Source organism: Symphalangus syndactylus, chromosome 5, assembly GCF_028878055.3.
Source record: "Symphalangus syndactylus isolate Jambi chromosome 5, NHGRI_mSymSyn1-v2.1_pri, whole genome shotgun sequence".
NCBI classification, from domain to species: domain Eukaryota; kingdom Metazoa; phylum Chordata; class Mammalia; order Primates; family Hylobatidae; genus Symphalangus; species Symphalangus syndactylus.
Genome location: NC_072427.2, coordinates 66,946,232 through 66,968,542, shown reverse-complemented (window position 1 = coordinate 66,968,542; position 22,311 = coordinate 66,946,232). Strand labels below are relative to the sequence as shown.

At 35.0% G+C, this 22,311-nt stretch overlaps 1 protein-coding gene across 16 annotated transcripts in view; it reads left to right on the top strand.

Moving 5' to 3' along the window:
• LMNTD1 (lamin tail domain containing 1) overlaps positions 1–22,311 on the top strand; it is a 208,203-nt gene that overhangs the window by 100,369 nt on the left and 85,523 nt on the right. For all 16 annotated transcript variants that reach the window (XM_063639976.1, XM_063639977.1, XM_063639978.1 and 13 more), the window contains 4 exons: positions 1,434–1,614; positions 14,525–14,711; positions 15,258–15,377; positions 21,401–21,618. In XM_063639976.1, coding sequence (XP_063496046.1) covers positions 1,434–1,614; positions 14,525–14,711; positions 15,258–15,377; positions 21,401–21,618 — 706 coding nt within the window. The remainder of the gene's footprint in view (positions 1–1,433; positions 1,615–14,524; positions 14,712–15,257; positions 15,378–21,400; positions 21,619–22,311) is intronic.

Below are 22,311 nucleotides of genomic sequence, written 5' to 3'. Positions count from 1 at the left end.
GGGGCAAAAAAATGAAATACAGTGGCTTCCCCTTACAATATGGGAGCTGAATTGGGATGTAGTCTTCTCCTTCCATTACTGTAGATTCCACTTCTCTAGGTAGATGTATAGGTTCACTGAGATTTGTGGCACTTGGTTCATTGCCATCTTTTGTTCTAGACAAAATAACAACTGGGACCAAAGTTAATGTGTCTTCTTTTCTTTTGGAATACCAAGGCCTTTATTTCTCGAGATGACCTGTTAAGAAAGATGCTGTATATTATCCTTCCCCAAAGGAATTTAAGGATTAAGGAAGTACTTGACTGAGAATGAATTAATGTAATTCCAAATGTTTTTTTTTTTTTTCTCAACAAAATACTTTTAGGAATCTTATTTAAGAACGATGATTTTATTCCTTTATATCTTTCACCTTGTTTTGGTTTTGCTAAAGATGTAAGATTTAAACTCTAGATTGTCTTAATCCTTTGAGGATTTTGGACCGAGAGTCACATTAACCAAAACTCTGTACTGTAATAATAGCTATCATTTATTGGCAGATAAATATTAAATATTATGCTAGACACCTACATGATCTCCAGCTCTCTTATCTCCTTACACAAGGTAGTGATATCTTTATTTTATGTTCAGGAAAATGGAAACTTGGAAAATTTACATCACTTGGCTTAGTAAATGGCAGAACTGAAATATAATTACAAGTCTGTCTAAATGCAAGACACGTTGTTCTTTCCACTTCATCACGATGCGTCTTTGTAATGTAACTCTCTCTTTGCAGATATATTATTAGATTTGTCCAGAATGGCTCTTTATGTTTAAAATTATGAAACCTATTTTGTATTTGAATCAAAGTAGTGAGGATTTAAAAGAGCAAACTTCTAATACGACTGTGGAATCTGATTAAGCATTACTTTATCTTTCTAATAAAGTATTTTAATTAAATGGAGGAAGTTTAAGTCTTTACCTGGCAAGAGTACTAACCATTGTAGGAAAGGATTCATATGAGGCGTTAACTTATGGGTTAAGTTAAAGTTTGGCCATTTGGGAATTTTAGCATACATGAAGTAGAATAAGGCTATATTTATATGTAACAAATCTAAATTTGACAGACTCAAATGTTTTCCCTATTTCAAAATTGATGATGCTTCTAGTACAACTAAATAATCAGTTAAATAGTCATTATTCTAATGATATAATTTATTGTTTAAGATAACTGAAATACTCTCTAGGAACTGAAGATGTCACTATAAATATCCACTTACTATTTTATGGACTTTTGTTTAAAGCTTCTAACTATTCTCATTAAGTTTGATAGTGATATTAAAATGTAAAAATATAATTTTGTAGAAGCAGAGAATAAAGATAATGGTTTTAGGTCCTTTTAATGTTATTTTATTTACTTCTCTCCTGGTTACTTCTTTCTTTTGTTTACTTGAAAGATGCCAGCCCCTTCTCGGTTCCAAAGAAACAGGATGAATCACCCATGATTGGGGATGGAGAAGATTATTTCCTTTCTTTGTTTGGTGATTCAAAGAAACTTATAGCACACTCAAACTACACTCAGAAACCTTTAAAATACTTTTCTATGATTCTTGAAGAAGTTGGCCAATTTACCTCCAGGTACATATTTTATTTGAACTACTTAGTATCTTCTGTTGGTGTAGGACCAATAAATCAGCAGAAAACAAAGTTCTAATCTGTAGTTATATGCATTATTTTATCTAAAACACTAATCAGTTCATTGAAACATAACTGTTTCATCTTCTGAGCAATTAAAATAAATTGATATAATGGTCTAAAGAACCAAACAAGAAATGTTAATTCTTCAAAGATGCCAGAGTAAACAGTGCTGCATAATCTTTACTAATAGGGTCAACTCAATTATTCAGGACACTTTTTTATCGTTGTTGAATTATTTAGATGGATCTAATATACATATTTTCTTCTAGTAGCTCTTGGGTTCAAGACAGAAGGAGAAAGATAAATTTTTACTTCATTGATCCATTTTTATGACTGTTAGTATCTATGCAAAAAGAAATTGATCAGGAAGAAAGTTGGTATTAGGACTAAAAAGAGTTATGATCTATTCATTTATATTAATATAATCATGCCTTACTTATTACATGAACAACATACTGAATTTGAAATGCTAGTAATAAGCACATGTTGATAGAAGTCGTTAGATGGCTAAAAGAAATCAGAGTTGAGGGTCAGATATGAAGGAAATTTTCTCTCCCTTTATGCCATGTTTCCTAAAATCAATCACCCATGCCCTATTACAATTTAACAGTGGAGAATACCTAAGCATTTGCTCTACTGTCTAAAAACACCTCATCCGATCCTTCATTCAGTACGTACTATGTTAAAATGATGAGCAGCTTGGAACAAAATAAAATGTTCAAAACTTCTGTTAAAATGCAATCCTATTAAAAATGGTGGGGTAGAAGCAAGCTGTCTTCAATCCCTATCCAGCCACCCCAGAAAACAAAAACAAATATACAGTGCCAAGATTATCATTATCATCAGCAGTATCTCAGAACTCAAATATGAGGATGAGACAATTCCTGAGGCCACAGAGAAGTGAAAAACACTCATATAATAATCAAGCTCTCCAGAGGTCAAGGACAAAGAGAAGAACCAAAAAGCTGTGAGAGAAAAGAATTTGTCCAGCAACAGACTTCTCAGTGGAAACCATGTAGGTCAGGAGGGAATGAGACAATGTTTTTAATGTGTTAAAAACCCTACTATCCAAGAACAGTGTATCCAGCCAAGCTGTCTTTCAAATATGAAGAGATAAAATCTTTCCCAAACAAAAGCTAAGAGAATTCACCACCACGAGACCTATCTTATAAGAAATGCTAAAGAGAGTTCTTCAATCTGAAAGAAAAAAACACTAATGTTCAAAAAGAAAACACTTGAAAGTATAAAACCTCTGGTAAAATTAAGTACATGGAAAAACCCAGAATTGTAATTGTGGTATACAATCCACTCATTACTCTAGCGTGAATCCCTAAAGACAAATCTATCAAAAACAGTAATATCTATAGCAATCTGCTAAGAGATAGGCAGTATAAAAATATGTAAATTGAGAAAACTAACAGTCAAAATATGGAAGGATGGAGTTCCAGTCTAGAGATTTTTTCTTTGTTTCTATTCTTTCCTTTGTGATTTAAGATAAGTATTCATCTCTTTAAAATAACTTGTTATAGCTGTAAGATGGTTTTTGTAAGCCTCATGTAACCACAATGCAAAAACCTATAATAGATTCACAAAAAATAAAAAGCAATGAATTAAAATATACTACCAAAGAAAATTACTTAACAACAAAAGAATATAGTAACAAAGGACAAAAGGAGGAGACAAATTATAAAACAACCCAAAAACAAGAAATACATTCTTATCAATAATAATACTTCATGTAAATGGACTTGATTCTCAGTTTAAAGGTATAGAGTGGCTTAGAGATAAGGAAACAAAATCCAGCTATATGCTGCCTAAAAGAAACCCACTTCACCTACAAAGGCACACATACTGAAAGTGAAGGGATGGAAAAACTATTCCATTCAACTGGAAACCAAAAAAGAGTAGGAGTAGCTATACTTATATCAAATAAAATAGACTACAAATCAATGACTATAAAAAGAGACAAAGAAAGTCACTATATAATGATAAAGGGGTCAATTCAGCAAGAAGATATAATAATTATAAATATCTGTACATCCAATACCAAAGCTCCCAAGTATATAAAGCAAACATGAATAGATTTAAACAGAGATATAGACTGCAGTACAGTAGTAGGGCACTTTAACATCCTATTCTCAGTAATGGACAGATGAACCAGACAAAGAAATCACAAAGAAACATCAGAGTTAAATTGCACATTAGACCAACTAGGCCTGACATGTGCAGCACATTTCACCCAATTGCCGTAGAATATACATTCTTTTCATTAGCACGTGGAACTTTCCTGAATACGCTCTCTTAAGCCACAAAACAAATATCAAAAAAGCAAAAATTATGTCAAGTACTTTTGTGACCACATTGGAATAAAACCAGAAATCAATGAGAGGAACCTAGGAAAATACACAAACACATGGAAATTAAGAAACACACTTCTGAGCAACCAATGGATCAGTGAGGAAACTGAGAAGAAAATTTAAAAATGTCTTGAAACAAATGGAAATGGAAACACAACATACCAAAATCTCTGGGATACAAAAAAAAAAAGCCGTATTAATAGGGAAGTTTATGACAATAAATACCTATATCAAAAAAGTAGAAAAGCTTCAAGTAAACAATCTAACAATACATCTCAAGGAACTAGGAAAGCAAGAAAAAAAAAACTGAAAATTAGTAGAAGAAAAGAAACAATAAAGATCAGAGAAAAATAAATGAAATTGAGACAAAAAAATATAGATCAACAAATAAAAAGTTGGTTTTTTTTCCATGATGCTGGATTATATCAAATACTTTTTATGCATCTAGTGAGATGACCATATGGTTTTTCTTTTTTAATGTTAAACATCCCTGCACTTTACAATAAACATTTGGTCATAATGTTTATGTTTTACTATACTGTTTGAATTCCATTTGTTAAAATATTGCTTCAAACTTTTGCATCAATGTTTGTAAACATTATTGGTCTGTAGTTTTCTGTTCCTGTAGTGTCCTTGTCTGTTTTGGTATCAGGGTAATTCCACTCTTTATGGAATGAGATGGGATATAGTCTCTCCTTTATCCTTTTCTAGAAGAGATTGTGTAGAAGTAATTTTTTTCAGAAATGTCTTATAGAACTTATTGGTGAAGCCATCTGAGTCTGGAATTTCTTTGCGTTAAAGTTTTAAAACTATAAATTGTTTTTAAATAGATATTAGGCTATTCTAATTATTTCTTCTTGAATAAGCTTGGGTAGTTTGTGTCTTTCAAGAAATGTGTCCATTTTTATCTAAGTTGTCAAATTTTTTTGCATAATGTCATTTATAATATTCTCTTATCCTTTTAAGAACTGTAGAATCCTTATTGGTATCACATTTCTCATATGGTCATCTGTATCTTCTCTTTTTCCTGATCATATCACTAGAGATTTAGTTTTATTGAGCTCCTCAAAGAATATGTGTTTGGTTATATTGGTTTCCCCTATTTTTTGTTTTTTATTTAATTGATTTTCATTTTGGGCTCCATTCCCTTTCTTCTGTCTACTTTGGGCTTTATTTGCTTTTTTTACTCCCCTAATTTTTTAAGGTGAAATTTGAGGTCATTGATTTGATACCTTCTTCTCTTTTGATACTACAGGTATTTGGTGTTATAAATTTTCCTCTAAGTACAGCTTAGTGGCATCCCACAAATTTTAATGTGTTGTATTTTTATTTTCATTCAGTTTAAAATACTTTCTAATTTTCATTTTTTTTTTTGATCCTTGGGTGATTGAAAAGTGTGTTGTTTAGTTTCAAAGTGTTTTACAGATTTTTCAGTTCCAGTGATTTTCCAGATATCTTCTTGTTATTGATTTCTAATTAAATTCCATTGTGGTCAAAGAACATACTTTGTATGACTTGAATCCTTTTATATTTACTGAGACCTTTTATAGCCAGGATATTAATTATTCTGGTAAATGTTCTAGGTGCACTTGAAAAGAATATGTATTATTCTGTTGTCTAGTAGAGTGTTTCATGTCAACCATGTCATGTTGGTTGATAGTGTTGTCTACTGTCTTTTTGCTGATTTTTTTGTCTACTTGTTGTGTCAATTATTGGGAGAGCGGTATTAATATCTACCAAAATTGTGGATTTGTTGATTTCTCCCTTGCAATTCAATCACTTTTGTTTCATGTTTTCTAAAGCTTTGTTATTAGATGTAGAAACAGAAACATTTAGGAATGTTACATCCTTCTGATGAATTGATTCTTGTATCATTATGAAATGACTTTCTTTATCCTGGCAATATTCTTTGTTCTGAAATATATTTTGTCTGATATTAATATAGCCACAGGAGCTTTCTTTTTACTGGTGTTAGCATGGTATATATTTTTCCATACTTTAACTTTTGAACTATTTATGTCTATATTTAGAGTGCATGTTTTGTAGGTAGCATATAGTTGAGACTTGCTCTTTTAGCCAGTCTGAAAAATCTCTGTCTTTTCATTGGGGCATTTAAACTATTTACATTTAAGGTTATCATTAATATGATTAGGTTAAGTCTACCATCTTGTTATTTGTTTTCTCTTTGTCCCAGTTTTTCTCATTTCTTCAATATTTTCAAGATCTTGCTCTACTACCTTTTGTCTAAATTGTTTCTAATAAATTTTCTGTCATTCTTATATTTACTCCTCTGCACAAATATTCTGCTTTTAAGATGTTCTCATTATCGTTGTTTTTGGGAGATTCGATTATGATGTCCTGGTATAAATTTCTTCAAATTTCCTATGCTTGGGGTTGTTACACTTTTTTGATTAGCATATTTATAGATTTTGAATATTAAAAATTTGGAAACATTTTTACCATTATTTCTTCAAATATTTTTTGTCCCCGCTTCCTCTCTCCTTTTAAAGGACTCCAATTTCACATATATTAGGCCACTTGAAGTTGTACCATAGTTTACTAATGCTCTGTTATTTTTTATCTTTTTATGTACTTTTTCCTCTGATTGTTTCTTTTTGGATGGTGTATATTATTATGTCTTCATGTTCACTGATCTTTTCACCTGCAATGACTACTATTATGTTAATCCCATCCAGTGTATTTTTAAATCTCAGTCATGTCTCTACATTTTGAGCATACAAATACAGTTATAAGGATTTTTCCTTTTCTACTGTTTATAACATCCGTGTCAGTTCTACATCATTTTGATTGATTTTTCTCCTTGTTATGGGCTGTATTTTTCAATTTATTTGCACGCCTGGTAATTTTTTATTGTATGCCAGAAATTGTGGATTTTACCTTGTTTGGGGGCTAGAATATTTTTGTACTTCTATGAATTTTCATTTATTGAGTTTTGTTCTGGGACCCACTTAAGTTACTTGGAAATAATAGTTCAAGGCTTTAAGGACTAGCTTTTACAGTTTGTTAGGTGGAAACAAAGCAATGTCTTCACTTTGTTATTAATTATTCTCCACTACTGAGAAAAAGTCTCCTTAGTACTCTACGCAAGGCCCCATTAATTATGAGGTTTTTCAGTCTGGCTGGTGGGAACTTCCTTACCCTGTGAGAGCTTCAAGTACCGTTCCTTCTAATCTTTTCAAAATAGTCTTTTTCTACAGTCTTGGGGCATTTACTCAAATACATGTGCTGATCAATCTTCTGCTAAATACTCAAAAGGGACCATCTGAAAATCGCCAGCACTCTTTTTGCAGTTTCCCGTGTCTGATACTCTGCTTGTGACCTCCAGCCACCTTGGTCTCCCCAGACTCTCAGCTCCATCTCCTCAAGTCAGAGAGGATGCACCCTCCATGAGGCAGCCTGGAAATTTTCTCGAGAAATAATCTGGGGAAATTTTAAGTCTCACTGCATTTCTCTTCTGTCTCTCAAGTATCACCATTCTTTGTTGACCAGTATCAAATATCTTCAAAAATATTGTTTCATATATTTTTCCAGATTTTTAGTTGTTTCAGATGGAAGGCTAAAGTCACTTCTTGTAACTTCATCTAGGCTGGAAACAGAAGCTGATTCTCAATTTGGTTGTTTTCAATCAAAGCTGTTGTTTCTTTCCTACTACCACCTACTATCTCTAGGGATTTGTTTAATATCTGCCAGCAGAAGAAAAAAAAAAAAAGGAGTTGTAGGCAAACAGGAAACAAAGTAGAGACATTATTAGGATTTTCACTAGTTACACATGCTCCCTGTCCCTATATCCAAGATCTTACCTTGGCTTCAAGTTTAGTTCTAGGTGTCTCAGGTGTGATCAAACTATATTAAGAAGGCTAACTTCTCATTCATCCTCCATCTCAACCCCCAAGAAATTCTTCATCCTACAAGTCTAGAGTCAAAATGATAGTAAGCTCTGGATTCGGATGGGCCTCACTGAGATCATGATAAACACACGAATGGTTCTGGTTTAAAACAATTTTGAGGCTGCAAATATCTTCATCTTCTTGAAGGATTCTTATTCAGACTAAACCCCATTTATTCTTCCCTTGGATGATTTAGAACCTTGTAGTAGTGATGTACAAATTTACATCTCCATGACATTAAGGATCTACCATCAAAACTTTTAGGCGTGAGGGCTCTTATAGTACCAATGAACGGAATTAAGTTCCCTGAGTCTTTCTAACTTTGTCCTTTAAAAATTTAAGGACTCTTAAATGCTGTACCCCCTCATCAGCCCATATGCCCCCAACTATAAACATCTATATAGGAAATGTTAGGTATATACAGGTTGGAAGAACTGGAACTTCAAAGATAATTTTAGCAAACTGCAGAATATCAGAAACCTAAAAGCAGACAAATAGCATGGAGCTATCAAGGAGAGCCCAACCAACAGATAAATTAGTGCTTAAATAATGGAAAGTAATTTTGTTTAAAAAGTGACATAGTCATGTTTCTACTCAATCTCTTTACAAACACAGACTGTGCAAAGGCTACCGATGGTGATTGCAACATCACTCTCCACTCTCAGCCAATCACAAATTATAAGTAGAGATCTCAGGTCACTTTCCTATTAAAGATAAATGGGAAGGCTGGCAGGGAAGAGAAAAAGATAACTACTAAAGGCTGTGTGACAGCAGTTAACAGCCTGCCTCTGTGAATTTCCATGCATTGATTTTATATCAAAAAGAAGGCAAGTAAAGTGCTCTGATATGGACAATGTTGTTTTTTCCTTCAGACAGGAAGATTTATTCTATGTATATGCATAAAATAAAAATTTAAGGTTAATGAATAAGCACTTTGCTTGTATAATGAAGGATTTTTGAAAAGCAACTGTACATATCCAGCTATATGTATAATAACAAAGGAATAGCTGAGCTATTCCAGGGTCTTATCTGTTTAAAAACAAAAGTCAAATTAGTGCTCATCTTCCCAGGCAGAAAAAGCAAGTCTGAAAAACAAAAGAATGTTCTGTCAAAAAATAAAAACATCCTGTAGAGAATTTAGTAACAGTAAGATGAGGATGACACAAAGGAGTTCCAGGGATGTCAAAGGGTAAAATGTTACATCCAAAATTTGGTAAGAACCATGATAGTGCAAAAGAAAAAGAAGAAGAAAAGAAATTAAGACAAATCGTTCAAAAGTGAGCCTCTATAAAAAAAAAAGCATTCTCATACAATGCAGATGAGACCACTATTTTGAAGGGAATTTGATAATGTATATCAAGAGATTTCATAGAAGGTTACACCCATTATTTTCATAATTCCTCTTCTGAGAGACAAAATCCAGAGTGATAACCTGACATTTAGAGCCACTTTTCTCCTCAAAACAGCTGCTAATTTTGAAAGCTGCAACTAAGAGACTGAGAAGTTAGAAGTTCTTCTCAAGATTCATATGACTGGGTGAATAAAAGTTGGCATTTAGGGCCTATAAAAAAATGAAGGGTCACTTGAGGCTTTCAGCTGGAACTTCAAGGAAAGACGGAAGAGTAAGGCTATATGCAAAACAGACCAGTACAGTGTCCAATTATTTCACATTTAATCTAAAGTGATTTGTTCCCAACTTAGATGCCTACCAGAAGCAAAAGTAAATCTTAAGTGAAAAAATATTATACAGAACCTTAAATTATCTCTGCAGTTTTTTCTCTGTAATACTAGGCACCAAGCAAAAACAAACAAACAAAAAATATATGAAAGATAAGAGTTGACCAAACACCAAGATTAAAAGTGGACAACAGAAACAGGCCTAGACGGTCCAGACATTGTAGTCATCTGACCAGGATTTCAAACTAACAATGACTAAAATATTCAAGTAATTAAATGATGAGATAAAAATTTTAAAATAAACCTGGGAGCTAAAAATCATAAACAAGTTCTAGAAGTAAAAAAAAATCTAATAATGGAAATTATTATTTCAGTAGGTGGGTTTAACATTACATTTGATATAGCAGAAGAGAGAATTACTGAACTGGAATATTCTCAGAAGTAAATATCTAGACTGAATCACAGATAGCAAGGTTATAAATAAGCATAAGAGACAAATAAGGCAAGATTTTGTTTTAATCTACTTCTAATTAAAGTCACTGAAGGAGAAGAAAGATTGAGGTAGAATGGTATTGATCGAAATACAGAAGAGAATTTTCCCAGACTAATGAAAGACATCAAGCCAAATATTCAAGAAGTACTACCAACGTCCAGCAGGCTAAAAGACAGAAAACAAGCCAGCAAACAAACCAGCTACATTCTTTAAAGAAAAAAAAAAAAAAAAACTTTTTAAAACAGAAGACACAAAAAAAGTCTTAAAGTCAGCCAGAGAAAAAAGACATTTACCTTCAAAGAAACAACAAAAATAGTGGCTGGCAGTTGGTTTATCAACAGAAAAATAGAATAACAAGACACACTAGACTAAATATCCAATGCAAACATTGGGACTGAAACTGTAGGCCAACAGGGCAACATTTCTGACAAACTGACTCTAAAAATCACAAGAAATATATATTGGTGTCCTATTGCTGCCATAACAAATTACCACCAACTTAGTGACTTAAAATAACAAGAATAGCACCCACTTATTAACACGTGGTTCCCTAGGCCATAAATCTGGGTTGTCTCAGCTGATTTCTTAGAGTTTTACAAGGTCAAAATTAAGATGTCAAATAGGCTCTTATCTGGACACTGAAATAAATCTGCTTCCAAGCTCTTTGAGGTTGTTGGCCAAATTCAATCCCTTGCGGTGATAGTACTTCTTTACTAACTGTCAGCATGCAGTCACCCTTAGCTTCAAAAGGCCTCTTCCCAATCCTTGCACATGGGCAGCTACATCTCAGAACCAGCAACAGTGCATGGAATCCTTCTCATGCTTGGATTCCCTCTGACTTCCCTCCCGCTGCAGCTCTCTCCTGCTTCCAGTTGGAGTAAATTCTCTAATTTTAAGGTTCATTTGATTAGATTAATTCCACCTGATCGCTTCTCGGCCTTTTGGCTAAGATCAAGTGTAGATTAATTCCACCTGAATAACCTAGGATACTCTCCCTATCTTAACATCCATAACTTTAGTTATATCTGCAAAGTCCTTTTTGCCATCTAACATAACATATTCACAGGATCCAGAGATTAGAGATGGACATCTTTGGACAGCTATTTTGCTTACCACAAAGGGTTAAAGTCTAAAAAGAGTTAACACAATATTGGAAAAGAAAATGAAAGGGTACTTGTCCAACCAAAATCAAGACTTCGTCTAAAACAATATAAATTAAAGCCATTTGGCATAGACACAGGATGAACAGCTAGATCAACGGAACAGCTAGGAAGCCTTACAATATTCAGAAACTGGCTGTTTGACTAAGGTGACATTACAAATCAGCAGGGAGATGATGGACAATCTAATTAAGTAGGAAAATTAGCTCCTTATATGAAATACACTCTCACACACATATATACATACAAACAAAGCTGTTCAAAGCAAATTATTGAAACATTTAAAAGAAAATATGACATAAGAGCAGGGAAAGATTTCTTATATAGGACACAAAAAGCAGAAACTATGAAGAAAAAGATTGATTAATTTTATCACAGTAAAAATTTTAGAAATATAAACTGTACCATAAGAAACATTATAGATGAAGTATTTTTAAAGCCTCTTCTTGCAGAAAATATGTGCATATAATTGAATACTATGCTATGAATACCATAAATCAATTATAAAAATGTAAATTCAGAAAAGTGAATGAAATGATATGAACATGCAATTCATTAAAGAGGAAAACTGAGTAGCCAATAAGCAGCTTGTGCTGGGCAAAATCTTAAAAAGGGGTTGAAAAGTAACAAGACTGATAGAGGCAAAACAGTTGACTTCAAGAAGCAAAGGGAAGAGTTTCCTAAAACGGCATATCTGGCAGAGGCCAATACTGAGGAGACATGAAGATACAGACTAATAGTTGCCACTCAATTTACCGATTGTGAAGGACACTGGTCATCTGGGTCTTTGGCAGAGGTAGGTGGTTGTGAAGTAAACAGAGGTGATTAATTAGTGGCATAGCCTTTTCCAAAAGCTACGTTGTCATGGCAGTAGGAATTGTAAGCTGGAGAAGGCCTGTTCTCTTTTTTCTTTTTTAAGGTGGCAGCCCCTCAAGGATATGTACCTATTTGGGGGAAATAGGTAGTCCAGAGGGAGAAGTTGGTGTTAAAGGAGAAAGGAAGGACACTGAGGGGACTGAGCTGCTGAAGCATCAGGAGGAGTTGGTGACCAGAGGGCTTCACTGCAGATGGGAGAAGGGGACTCTTCCACGAAAATGTGGTGGGCTACAGAGAAAAGGTGGGCTCTGCTGTAGGAGAGCCTAGGAGAGCCTGTTTCTAAGTGGGAAGCAGGGAAATGCACTAGTCTTTCTGATGGTCATGTTTTCTTAGTGAGATAACTTGCAAAGAGTGAGAATAGAGATATGGGGCAGGGATTTAAACATTGTTGAAGGATGGCAGAAGCTGCTCTGAAGATTCTGAAGTTGGCTTATGAAGATGACAACTTGCTGTCAATCAGCAAGGGCCCAGGTGTGGTTGGAGACCACTAAGTTTTTGGTAGCAGCAATCTTTGTGTGTGCGTTTTCTAGTAGAGTTCAACCACCATGGTGTGTACAGAATTTAAACAACCTGAATGGTTAGGTCAAACCTATTTGAGATTTTACTCGTTGAGTGACGCAGAAGGACAAGGATTAACATTTATTGAGTGACCTTGTACATGGGAATTAATCTCTCTAAACCTCAGTTTCTCTATCTATAAAACGGGGCTAAAAATACAACCAGTCTGAGTTGTTTTAAGAGTTAAATGAGATAATACAGTGTTCCTCACATTTTTTGAATGTGACCTTCAGTAAGAAATATGTAGAAGTATTTTAATGAGAAATATGTATGTTATTGTGAGAATTACATGAGTTACCATGAGTCCACAATGCCCTCACCAAAATACTTGGAGACTCACATATTTCCAAATTCAGAATTTTGACAATTTTAGGAAAGGAAATTTTAGAACACATATAACACCCTGTCAGGGATTACAGAAGTATCAAAAATCAAACATTAATCTTTTCACAGAAAAATATATAAATATTCACATAAACCATAAACAAAGACTATAAATAGCCTCACCTCAGTTTTGGACCAGGCTTTGCTTCAAATACGTATGTTTATTGCGGCACTATTCACAATAGCAAAGAGTTGGAACCAACCCAAATGTCCAACAACGATAGACTGGATTAAGAAAATGTGGCACATATACACCATGGAATACTATGCAGCCATAAAAAATGATGAGTTCGTGTCCTTTGTAGGACATGGATGAAACTGGAAAACATCATTCTCAGTAAACTATCGCAAGGACAAAAAACCAAACACCGCATGTTCTCACTCATAGGTGGGAATTGAACAATGAGAACTCATGGACACAGGAAGGGGAACATCACGCTCCGGGGACTGTTGTGGGGTGGGCGGGGGGGAGGGACAGCATTAGGAGATACACCTAATGCTAAATGACGAGTTAATGGGTGCAGGAAATCAACATGGCACATGGATACATATGTAACAAACTTGCACATTGTGCACATGTACCCTAAAACCCTAAAGTATAATAAAAAAAAAAAAAAAAAATTTTTTTGGTTTTTTAGAGCTTTTTAGATTTTGGAACTGTGGATAAGAAATTGTGGAGAACTATATATAGGGATAGGTAGATAGATAAATAAATAGAAGCATAGACATAGATATACATATAGAGATATTAGATATATAGTGTTTTTAAGTGCCTGGCGTATAAGTAGTGTTGTTATTATTATTGGTACAGATATATCTTGTTTTTAAGATGGGGGTCCCCACTTACCAAAGTGATTTTTGACCTACTAATAAGTTGTGACTCACAATCTGAAAAATGCTGATATATAATGATATATAAATGATTATCCTGGTCCCTGGATCGTACATACTTAGCTCTCAACACAAGTTAAATGGTAAAAAATACCATCTTATGTTTATATAACGTTTTTACCTTTCAAAAATCTTGTAATCACATAGTTGCTATTTATCTTCAGTCACTTTATCAGAAATAAAGTAAATGATTTGTCTCTTGATCTACTTTTGAGAGTTTCATGTCTCAATGATTTTTTCTTGAACAGTAGGAAATTTAAACTATTATAGTTCACAACTTCCTGTGGCTTTCATACCTTGACACCTAAAATACTTTTAAGTTTTCTTTAAGTGAAATAGATTATTTTATTGCACAGATAAAGAAATAGAACTAAAAACTCAAGCCATTTGTCTGAGGTTACAAAATATACTATTTCTGTATAGAACTTGCCCAATAGAATATACAGTTCAAGAACAACTTTCAAGCAGTTTATTATTCACTTCTTAAAGTGAGTCAAAGATTCTCCTATTAAAGGCACCTTACAATCTTTGTGTTTTATTTTCTAGTTCTCTTGGAGATATTGAAATAGCTGAAGTGAATGTCAAGGGTTTGTTCGTGAAGCTCATTAACTCTTCCCTTGACAAAGAGATGGCAATTGGAGATCATATTCTCCAGCAAAATATGAATGGACAAACCATTTCTTTGTACCGATTCCTTCCAAACATCGTAATGCAGGCAAATTCCACAGTAACAGTGAGTATAAGAGTATAAATATTGTACATTAGAATTGTACAGGACAAACTTGTTGACACTGTCAGTCTGTGGCTCAGCACTGTCTCATTATCACTCTATCTGGATCTGTACTTAAGATGTGATTTTGTTGTTGTTGGTTAATTACCGCACTTTGTCAGTCTTCTGGATGCTAATTAATACCCACAGTTAAATTTCCACAGCTGTCTTCAATTTTGTGTACAATATCTTTTGTTTTTATAATTTAACTATTAAAATGAAATTCTTAATTTCCTGAAACCAAGTAAATATAAACCTGCAAAGACAAGCAAAGAGATTATTTGCTTAGAGAACAGGTAATTAGCTCATGCAGGAGGGTTCCTTTCTCATTTTTTCCTTTAATCCCTGTAGAGTAGCTGTCTGGTGTTGCATAGCTTGACATTGTATATGATATAGTCATTATATTTTAAAACCTCATCTGTTCAGAAAGATTATGTTGGAGTAACCCTATGACATTTACAAAACTGTGTTCAACTCCAGTGGCATTTGTCATTAACAATTTTATTACAGGTGTGGGCAGCAGCATCTGAAGCAAAGCATCAACCTCCATCAGATTTTCTTTGGAAGGAACAAGACAAGTTCAGAGCAAGTCCTGACTGTATAACAATCCTGTGCAAACCGAACGGTCAAGTTAGTTTCTGGTTCTTAACAGTCGTTTTTTTAAAAATATTGTGCTTATTAAGCATATCTGTATTTTTTATTCTTTTTATTTTATACAATGTGTCTAAGTGCATAAATGTCAGTAAAATTGACTTTATGCCTAAAAGATTATTTGATTGTCAGGTTCTTATAAATGTATTTATTTATTTAATTTCAATAGTTTTGGGGGAGCATGTGGTGTTTGGTTAACATGGATAACCATGTTGTCAAATGGAAGAGCACTCATTAGTTCTTAAGTGGTGGTATTCCATGGTATGTATCTACCACGTTTTCTTTATCCACTTGTTGCATGATGGGCATTTGGGCTAGTTTTTCATAGAATGGATAGTTAGCCTTATGTTCCCCATCCTCTTAGCTCACCCGGCTATTTTTTTATCCTTAAAGCTTGGGAAGAACCATCACTAAATGCCACAACACATCAGGCAAATCAACAGCATTCTCTCCCCAATGTCAGAGGGCCCAAGAGCTACTTACAGTTTGGCAAAAATAATTTTGATATCTCATATTCCTAAGAAGGCTCTTCAACTTTCAAAGTCAAGGGAAGATTTAATTTGTGACATTTAGCCTGAAGAGTGGGATGAGGAAGGTACTCTATACAGGTCTTTTCTATTTATTTTTTCATTTCTCAAATATTTATTGATACTCTTCTCTATTTTAGAGCTATGCTGAGTACTGGGAATATAACAGATTAAGATCTGCACCAAGGAACTAATATTCTAATGAAAGAGCTTACAGTATTAATTTGAAATGACTATACTTTACTCCTTATAAAATTAAGGGTATTAGCAATAGCTTTGTGTAATTTGTTCCCAGTATTTGACAATTTTATATTTTCACTCAACCTTTCTCTTGGTATAATATTAGCATAAATATATACCCATGGACATACCATTAAGGTTCAAAGGTATTTCTTTTTACAACCACAAAAAAGTCCTTTCTCAAGATGATTTTTAGATCATTTTTAGATACCTGTGTTTTTTTCTTACCCTCAGTCTAACTTACTATGTCATGTAACTACTAACAAAATATGTTAACCAGAATCTATCTCTGAGTTTTCTTGCTGCATTATAACATATGTTGAGACTGACTTTCCCTTAAAAATAGACTTGGCTGATGTCTTAGGAGGCATTTACTCTCTTTCTGCGGGAACAGTTGTTGTTAGATGAGGAGAGCACCCATGAGATATAACTTAGCAGCCTTCACCCCCTCAGCTTTAGATCTCCTTGTGGGCTCGAACTGAATTTTATAATACTTCTCTGATGGGAAAAATAAAGCTACACAATCTAAGTTATTTACTTAGATTAATTTTCACTGATGGGGAAAATAAGGATATACAATGTGAGTTATTTACTCAGCCTCATAAGAAATCATTAGCAAAATCCAGTTTAGGATTAAGGCATTCTTATCTCAGAACTTTCATCATAGTTATCCACTCTGTAAACCAGTTTGTGATTTCTACTTTGTACGTGAATTGCTCCAGGCACTGAGCATTGAACCAGACAGACCAGGTCCCTGAGTTCCTGGAATGCAGATTTTAATAAGTTTTCATTTGTTGCAACTGAATTAGGCTTTGTACTTAGACTGTTCCTTTTACCCAGTGATTTTAATGACTTTGCACATATAGAATCAGACCATTTCTGTGGGGTGATGTAAGCACAAATAACTGTGCCTACTAATGAAAGACTGAACCTGATGGATTGATCCACATGGAAAATATTTAAATATATTTCGTATCTGTCAGGAATGGTGCTAGGTGCTAGAAAAAGGAACATAAGTATTGCACACTTCTTGTCCTCAAGAAACTCAGTCTACTAGTAGAAATTGATATGTAATAATAAGTAATTACAATACAGTGAAACAATGCTTTAATAAAGTACACGCAGCCCAGGTCAGAAATATCAACTCTGTAAAGGAGAGCACGAGAAAAAGCATTGAGAGGAAGAGCCATGTATTGTGAATCTGTAGTGGAGAGGAGTTTGCCCACCTAACTTGAACTGTGGTGATCTTGCCCCTTTTCACCTCCTGGACTCTCCTCTCTCCATGCTTCTTCACGCACTCTGCTCTAGCCACACTGGCCCTTCTCATACTACTTTTACTTTCCAGTGCTTGACTGCTCCTTCATGCCGCAGGGCCTTTGCACATGCTCTTGCCTCTCAATAGACTTTCTTCCCTCCTTTTTTACCTATCAAATCCTACCTGCCCTTCAGAACTCAGCTCAAGCCTTTTTTATTTTTCCTGAGTCACATCCCATTGGAAATTCTGCCTTATGGTAAAGCCATATGCATTATTTAATTCCACTAGAAAATATTTCCCTTAAATAGTAGAAATGTGACTTTAAAATCAGCTTGAAACCCTAATGTAAGTATAGAGTTCTTTTTCTAATAAATTCATTTTCATTCTCACTTTAATGGCACTGAATATTACTATCTGCAACCACCAGGTAAATTTTCCTTAAAAAGACAATTTACTGCCTTCCCATAGACATGCTGAAACACAGACTCAAAGTGTCATCATGACCCTGGAATTGCTTTCTATTTGTATGTAGAAAATAATCCATATCTTGTGGAAAAAGTCACAAAGCCTGTAATCTACTGTCTAAAATAATAGCCAGCTATACAGATCAGAATAGACCCTGTTTCTGGACTTGAATAATATTTTATATTTGTAAGATGGGGCAAAGAGAAGTTATATTATGGGTCATTTTTAAAAAGAAGCTAGGCCAGCGCAGTGGCTCACGCCTGTAATCCCAGCACTTTGGCAGAACGAGGCGGGCGGATCACAGGGTCGGGAGTTCAATACCGGCTGGGCCAACATGGAGAAACCCCGTCTCTACTAAAAATACAAACATTAGCCGGGCATGGTGGTGCCTGCCTGTAGTCCCAGCTACTCAAGAGGCTGAGGCAGGAGAATTGCTTGAACGTGGGAGGCAGAGGTTGCAGTGAGCCAAGGTTGCACCACTGCACTCCAGCCTGGGCGAAGAGCAAGACTCTGTCTCGAAAAAAATAAAAATAAAAATAAATTAAAAAAATTAAAAGGAGGCTAAGATAAAGTGTGTCTTAGACTACTTTTTGAGTCATCTTATCACTAACATGGCAATGGTTAATATTCGATACAGCTACAAATCTTATGGCTTAATATAGAGGTGGCTTTTAATTTTGCTTTGCCATGTATTAACTATATAACTGTTATTCTACTTTCTCATTTGTAAAGTAAGAGATTGTATAACATAATCACTAAGACTCCAAGAGTCTATGGACCTTTAAAGCAGGGATAGGTTTTGTTTCACCAGTCATATTGTTGTCCCATTGGGATTTGGAGCCTCTAAATTACACGTCAAATAATTAATTAATGTCTTATGTTTATCAATGCCTGGTACTTTCTCAATACATTGTTTTGCATTAGAGATCCACATGTGGAACAGACCAGTCCTATACAACAGGAACTCATTGAAGGGCTGTTTATATATGCCTTATTTCATTTGATTCTCAGTAATCCTTTAGTATTTTGGGAGAAAAAAATGGGGCCTGGAAAGTTAAATGCCTTGCTGAAGGTCACATGATAAGTAATTTGATAGAACTAAAATAAAACCGTATCTTCTAAATGAACCAAATCTTAAAATTCTCAAGAATTTTTCTATTGCACTAAAAATAGTTTACAAGGTTCATGTGGCAACATTCTAGAGCTGAGGCTAAATTTTATCACATTATCATCATTGTCATCGAAGATTTTCTTAAGTTCCTACAATACAGGGAAAAATCAAATATTGCCTTGTCTAGGAAAGGCACACATCTCAATAAGGGAGATCACCCTAAAAAGATCATGAACATATTTTCAAAATATAATATGTTTGAGCTACTAAAAAGGGAGGATTCGTAACTAATGATCTGTAGCAAAAGTCCATTTTTTTGCTGTAATCTGTGAAAATAAACTTTTTAAAAAAGAATTCATCTTTCTTTCTCTGCTAGAAGCTTAGCCTAGCCGAACTGACCTTGTGTTGTCTTTATGTCTATGTTATTTGTCAAGCCAAGCAGAGGGATGTTCAAGGGTTACAGTGTGAAGCCAAACCTCTAATTTAGTAAACTAAAAACAGATCACCAGAACAAGTAGAATGTTAGGGCACATTTTTCATGTTGAATAGAAATATAACTGTTAGTGTCTATACAGGATTTTCCTGAATAATTTTTGCACGTGTATGTTGTGCGCGTGTCACATATTCAGGAAATCCAAACAAACTCCAGCTTCAGTGCTTATGGGTCTCCTTAATACTCTCACCTAGGATTCTAGCCTGAAGAACGTGTTTTCTTGTCTATGTCTCTAGCTCTACTGTCCATTTTCCCATCTCAAATAAGACACACTCACACACACAGTGTCTTAAATGTTTAAAATCTTATTCATGTTACCATTACTTTTCGCACGGTTCTTTAGAGTTGTGAAATTCAGTAGCTGGATGAATTTTACAACACTTCGGTAAAACAGTTCCCACTGCCACCCTCTCAGTTTTGCACATGAAGTCACAGTTCAAGTTAGAAAGTAACTTACCTATCTGAGATTATGCTGCTTGTAATATTCAGAACAGGAAACTAAGGCCAAGATGCCTTACTCTATATCCTCATCATGTAGTTTGCTAAGCCACACGCACAGGTGAATGGCATTATATAGTTGTTTTTAAATTCTGTTGTACCATATTTTACATGGTAAATAAAAAACAACTCATAATGGATAAGAGAGCTAAACGTAAGACCTGAAACCATAATACTGCTGGGAAAGAACATAGGGGAAAAGCTCCTTGACATGGTCCTTTGCAGTGATTTCTTGGTATCACACCAAAGCTCAGGCTACAAAAACAAAAAAAAAATAAAAGTGGGTATGGAGTATGTCAAACTAAAAAGCTTCCGCACAGCAAAGGAAACAAATAACAAAATAAAATAGCAACCTACCGACTGGGAAAAAAAAAGTTTGCAAACCTCATATCTGAGAAGGAGCTAATATTCAAAATGTAGGAGGAACTCTTACAACTCAATGGCAGTAAAGCAAATAACCTGATTTAGAAAACAGGCAAAAGACCTGAACAGACATTTCTCCAAAGACATTTAAAAAATGGCCAACAGATATATTAAAAGGTGCTCAACGTCACTAAGCATCAAATAAAAGCAAATTAAAATCACTATGAGCTATCACTTCACACTTCATAAGGATGGTTATTCCAAAAAGACAGGAGATATAATAACAAATGTTCGTGAGAGTATGGAGAAAAGGGAACCCATGTGCATGGTTGGCGGGAATGTAGATTGGTGCAGCCGTTATGGAAGACAATATGGAAGTCCCTAAAGAAATTAAAAGTAGAGCTACCATACAACCCAGCAATCCCTCTTCTGGATACATACCCAAAAAAGATGAAATCACCACCTTGGAAAGGTATCTGCACAGCCGTCTTCATTACAGCATTATTCACAATAGCCAAGATATGGAAACAACCTAAGTGTCTGTCAACAGACAAATGGATAAAGAAAATGTAGCTATACACGGTGGAATATTATTCAGCCTTAAAAAAGAACATGGAGGGACCTGGAGGACATTATGCTGAGTGAAATAAGTCAGACACAGAAAGAAAAATGTTGCATGATCTCACTTATATGTGGAATTTTTAAAAAGGTCGAACATACAGAGAAAGAGAATAAAACTGGTTCACAGGGATGGGAGCAGGGGAGGAAACAGGGAGATGTAGGTCAAAGGATACAAAGTAGCAGAGATTTGTAGGATGAGGAAGTCTAGGGATCTACATAAGGACTATAGTTAATGAAATTGTGTTGGGGATTTTTGTTAAATAAGTAGATTTTAGCTGCTCTTCTCATAAAAAAGTAACTACGTAAGACAACAAATACCTTAATTTGCTCCACCATAGTAACCATTTTACTATCTATATATATCTCTCATAACAGCATGTTGTAAACCTCAAATATACATAGTTGACACTAACAAATCATTTTCATTAGGCCGTTGCCTGGTACACCCCTATCCACTGGAAGCAAGCGTGGGAAAAATTGGATACCGACATTGAATTTAACAGATGTTCAGTAGTATCTCCAACATTCCGAAAGCATGTGTTTCAGTGGACAGCATCTACAACTGCAATAACTAAAGAAAAACAAGATCAACCTAAGAAAGCTATCTCGAATTATCAGGTGGAACAAGCTCAAGTTCTCCTTAAGAGGTAAGGGTTGTTTGGTTTGTTTGTTTTAATGGGTCCTTCCCATAATTAGTAACTGAGCATATGGGAACGACTAGATGATAAATGGATGTGTGATGTATAAATTAAATCAATAGTGATTTTTGGAAACTACTATTTTGAATAGAACTCATAGGAAAAGCATAAAAACAGAATGAGCAGGTAAATAATCATAGGGCAATGAAGGCTGGCGACCTTCACTAGGTGGTATTGAGACCCCTCTGGCTATTTCACTTTTTTTTTTTTTTTTTTTTTTGAGACGGAGTCTCGCTCTGTCGCCCAGGCTGGAGTGCAGTGGCGCGATCTCGGCTCACTGCAAGCTCCGACCCCGGGTTCACGCCATTCTCCTGCCTCAGCCTCACGAGTAGCTGGGACTACAGGCACCCACCACCTCGCCCGGCTCAATTTTTTTGTATTTTTAGTAGAGACGGGGTTTCACCGTGTTAGCCAGGATGGTCTCGATCTCCTGACCTCGTGATCCGCCCGCCTCGGTCTCCCAAAGTGCTGGGGTTACAGGCGTGAGCCACCGCGCCCAGCCGCCATTTCACTTTTCATGGGCCCTGTTATTAGAGGCAAGGCTGCTGCAGAGAGGTGAAGAGGTGAGGTATCCCCAAGTCTTTAGCAGTGCTTAGGTGGAGGGAGAGGTCCATTATCCAGGAATTTTATCTTGGATCAAAA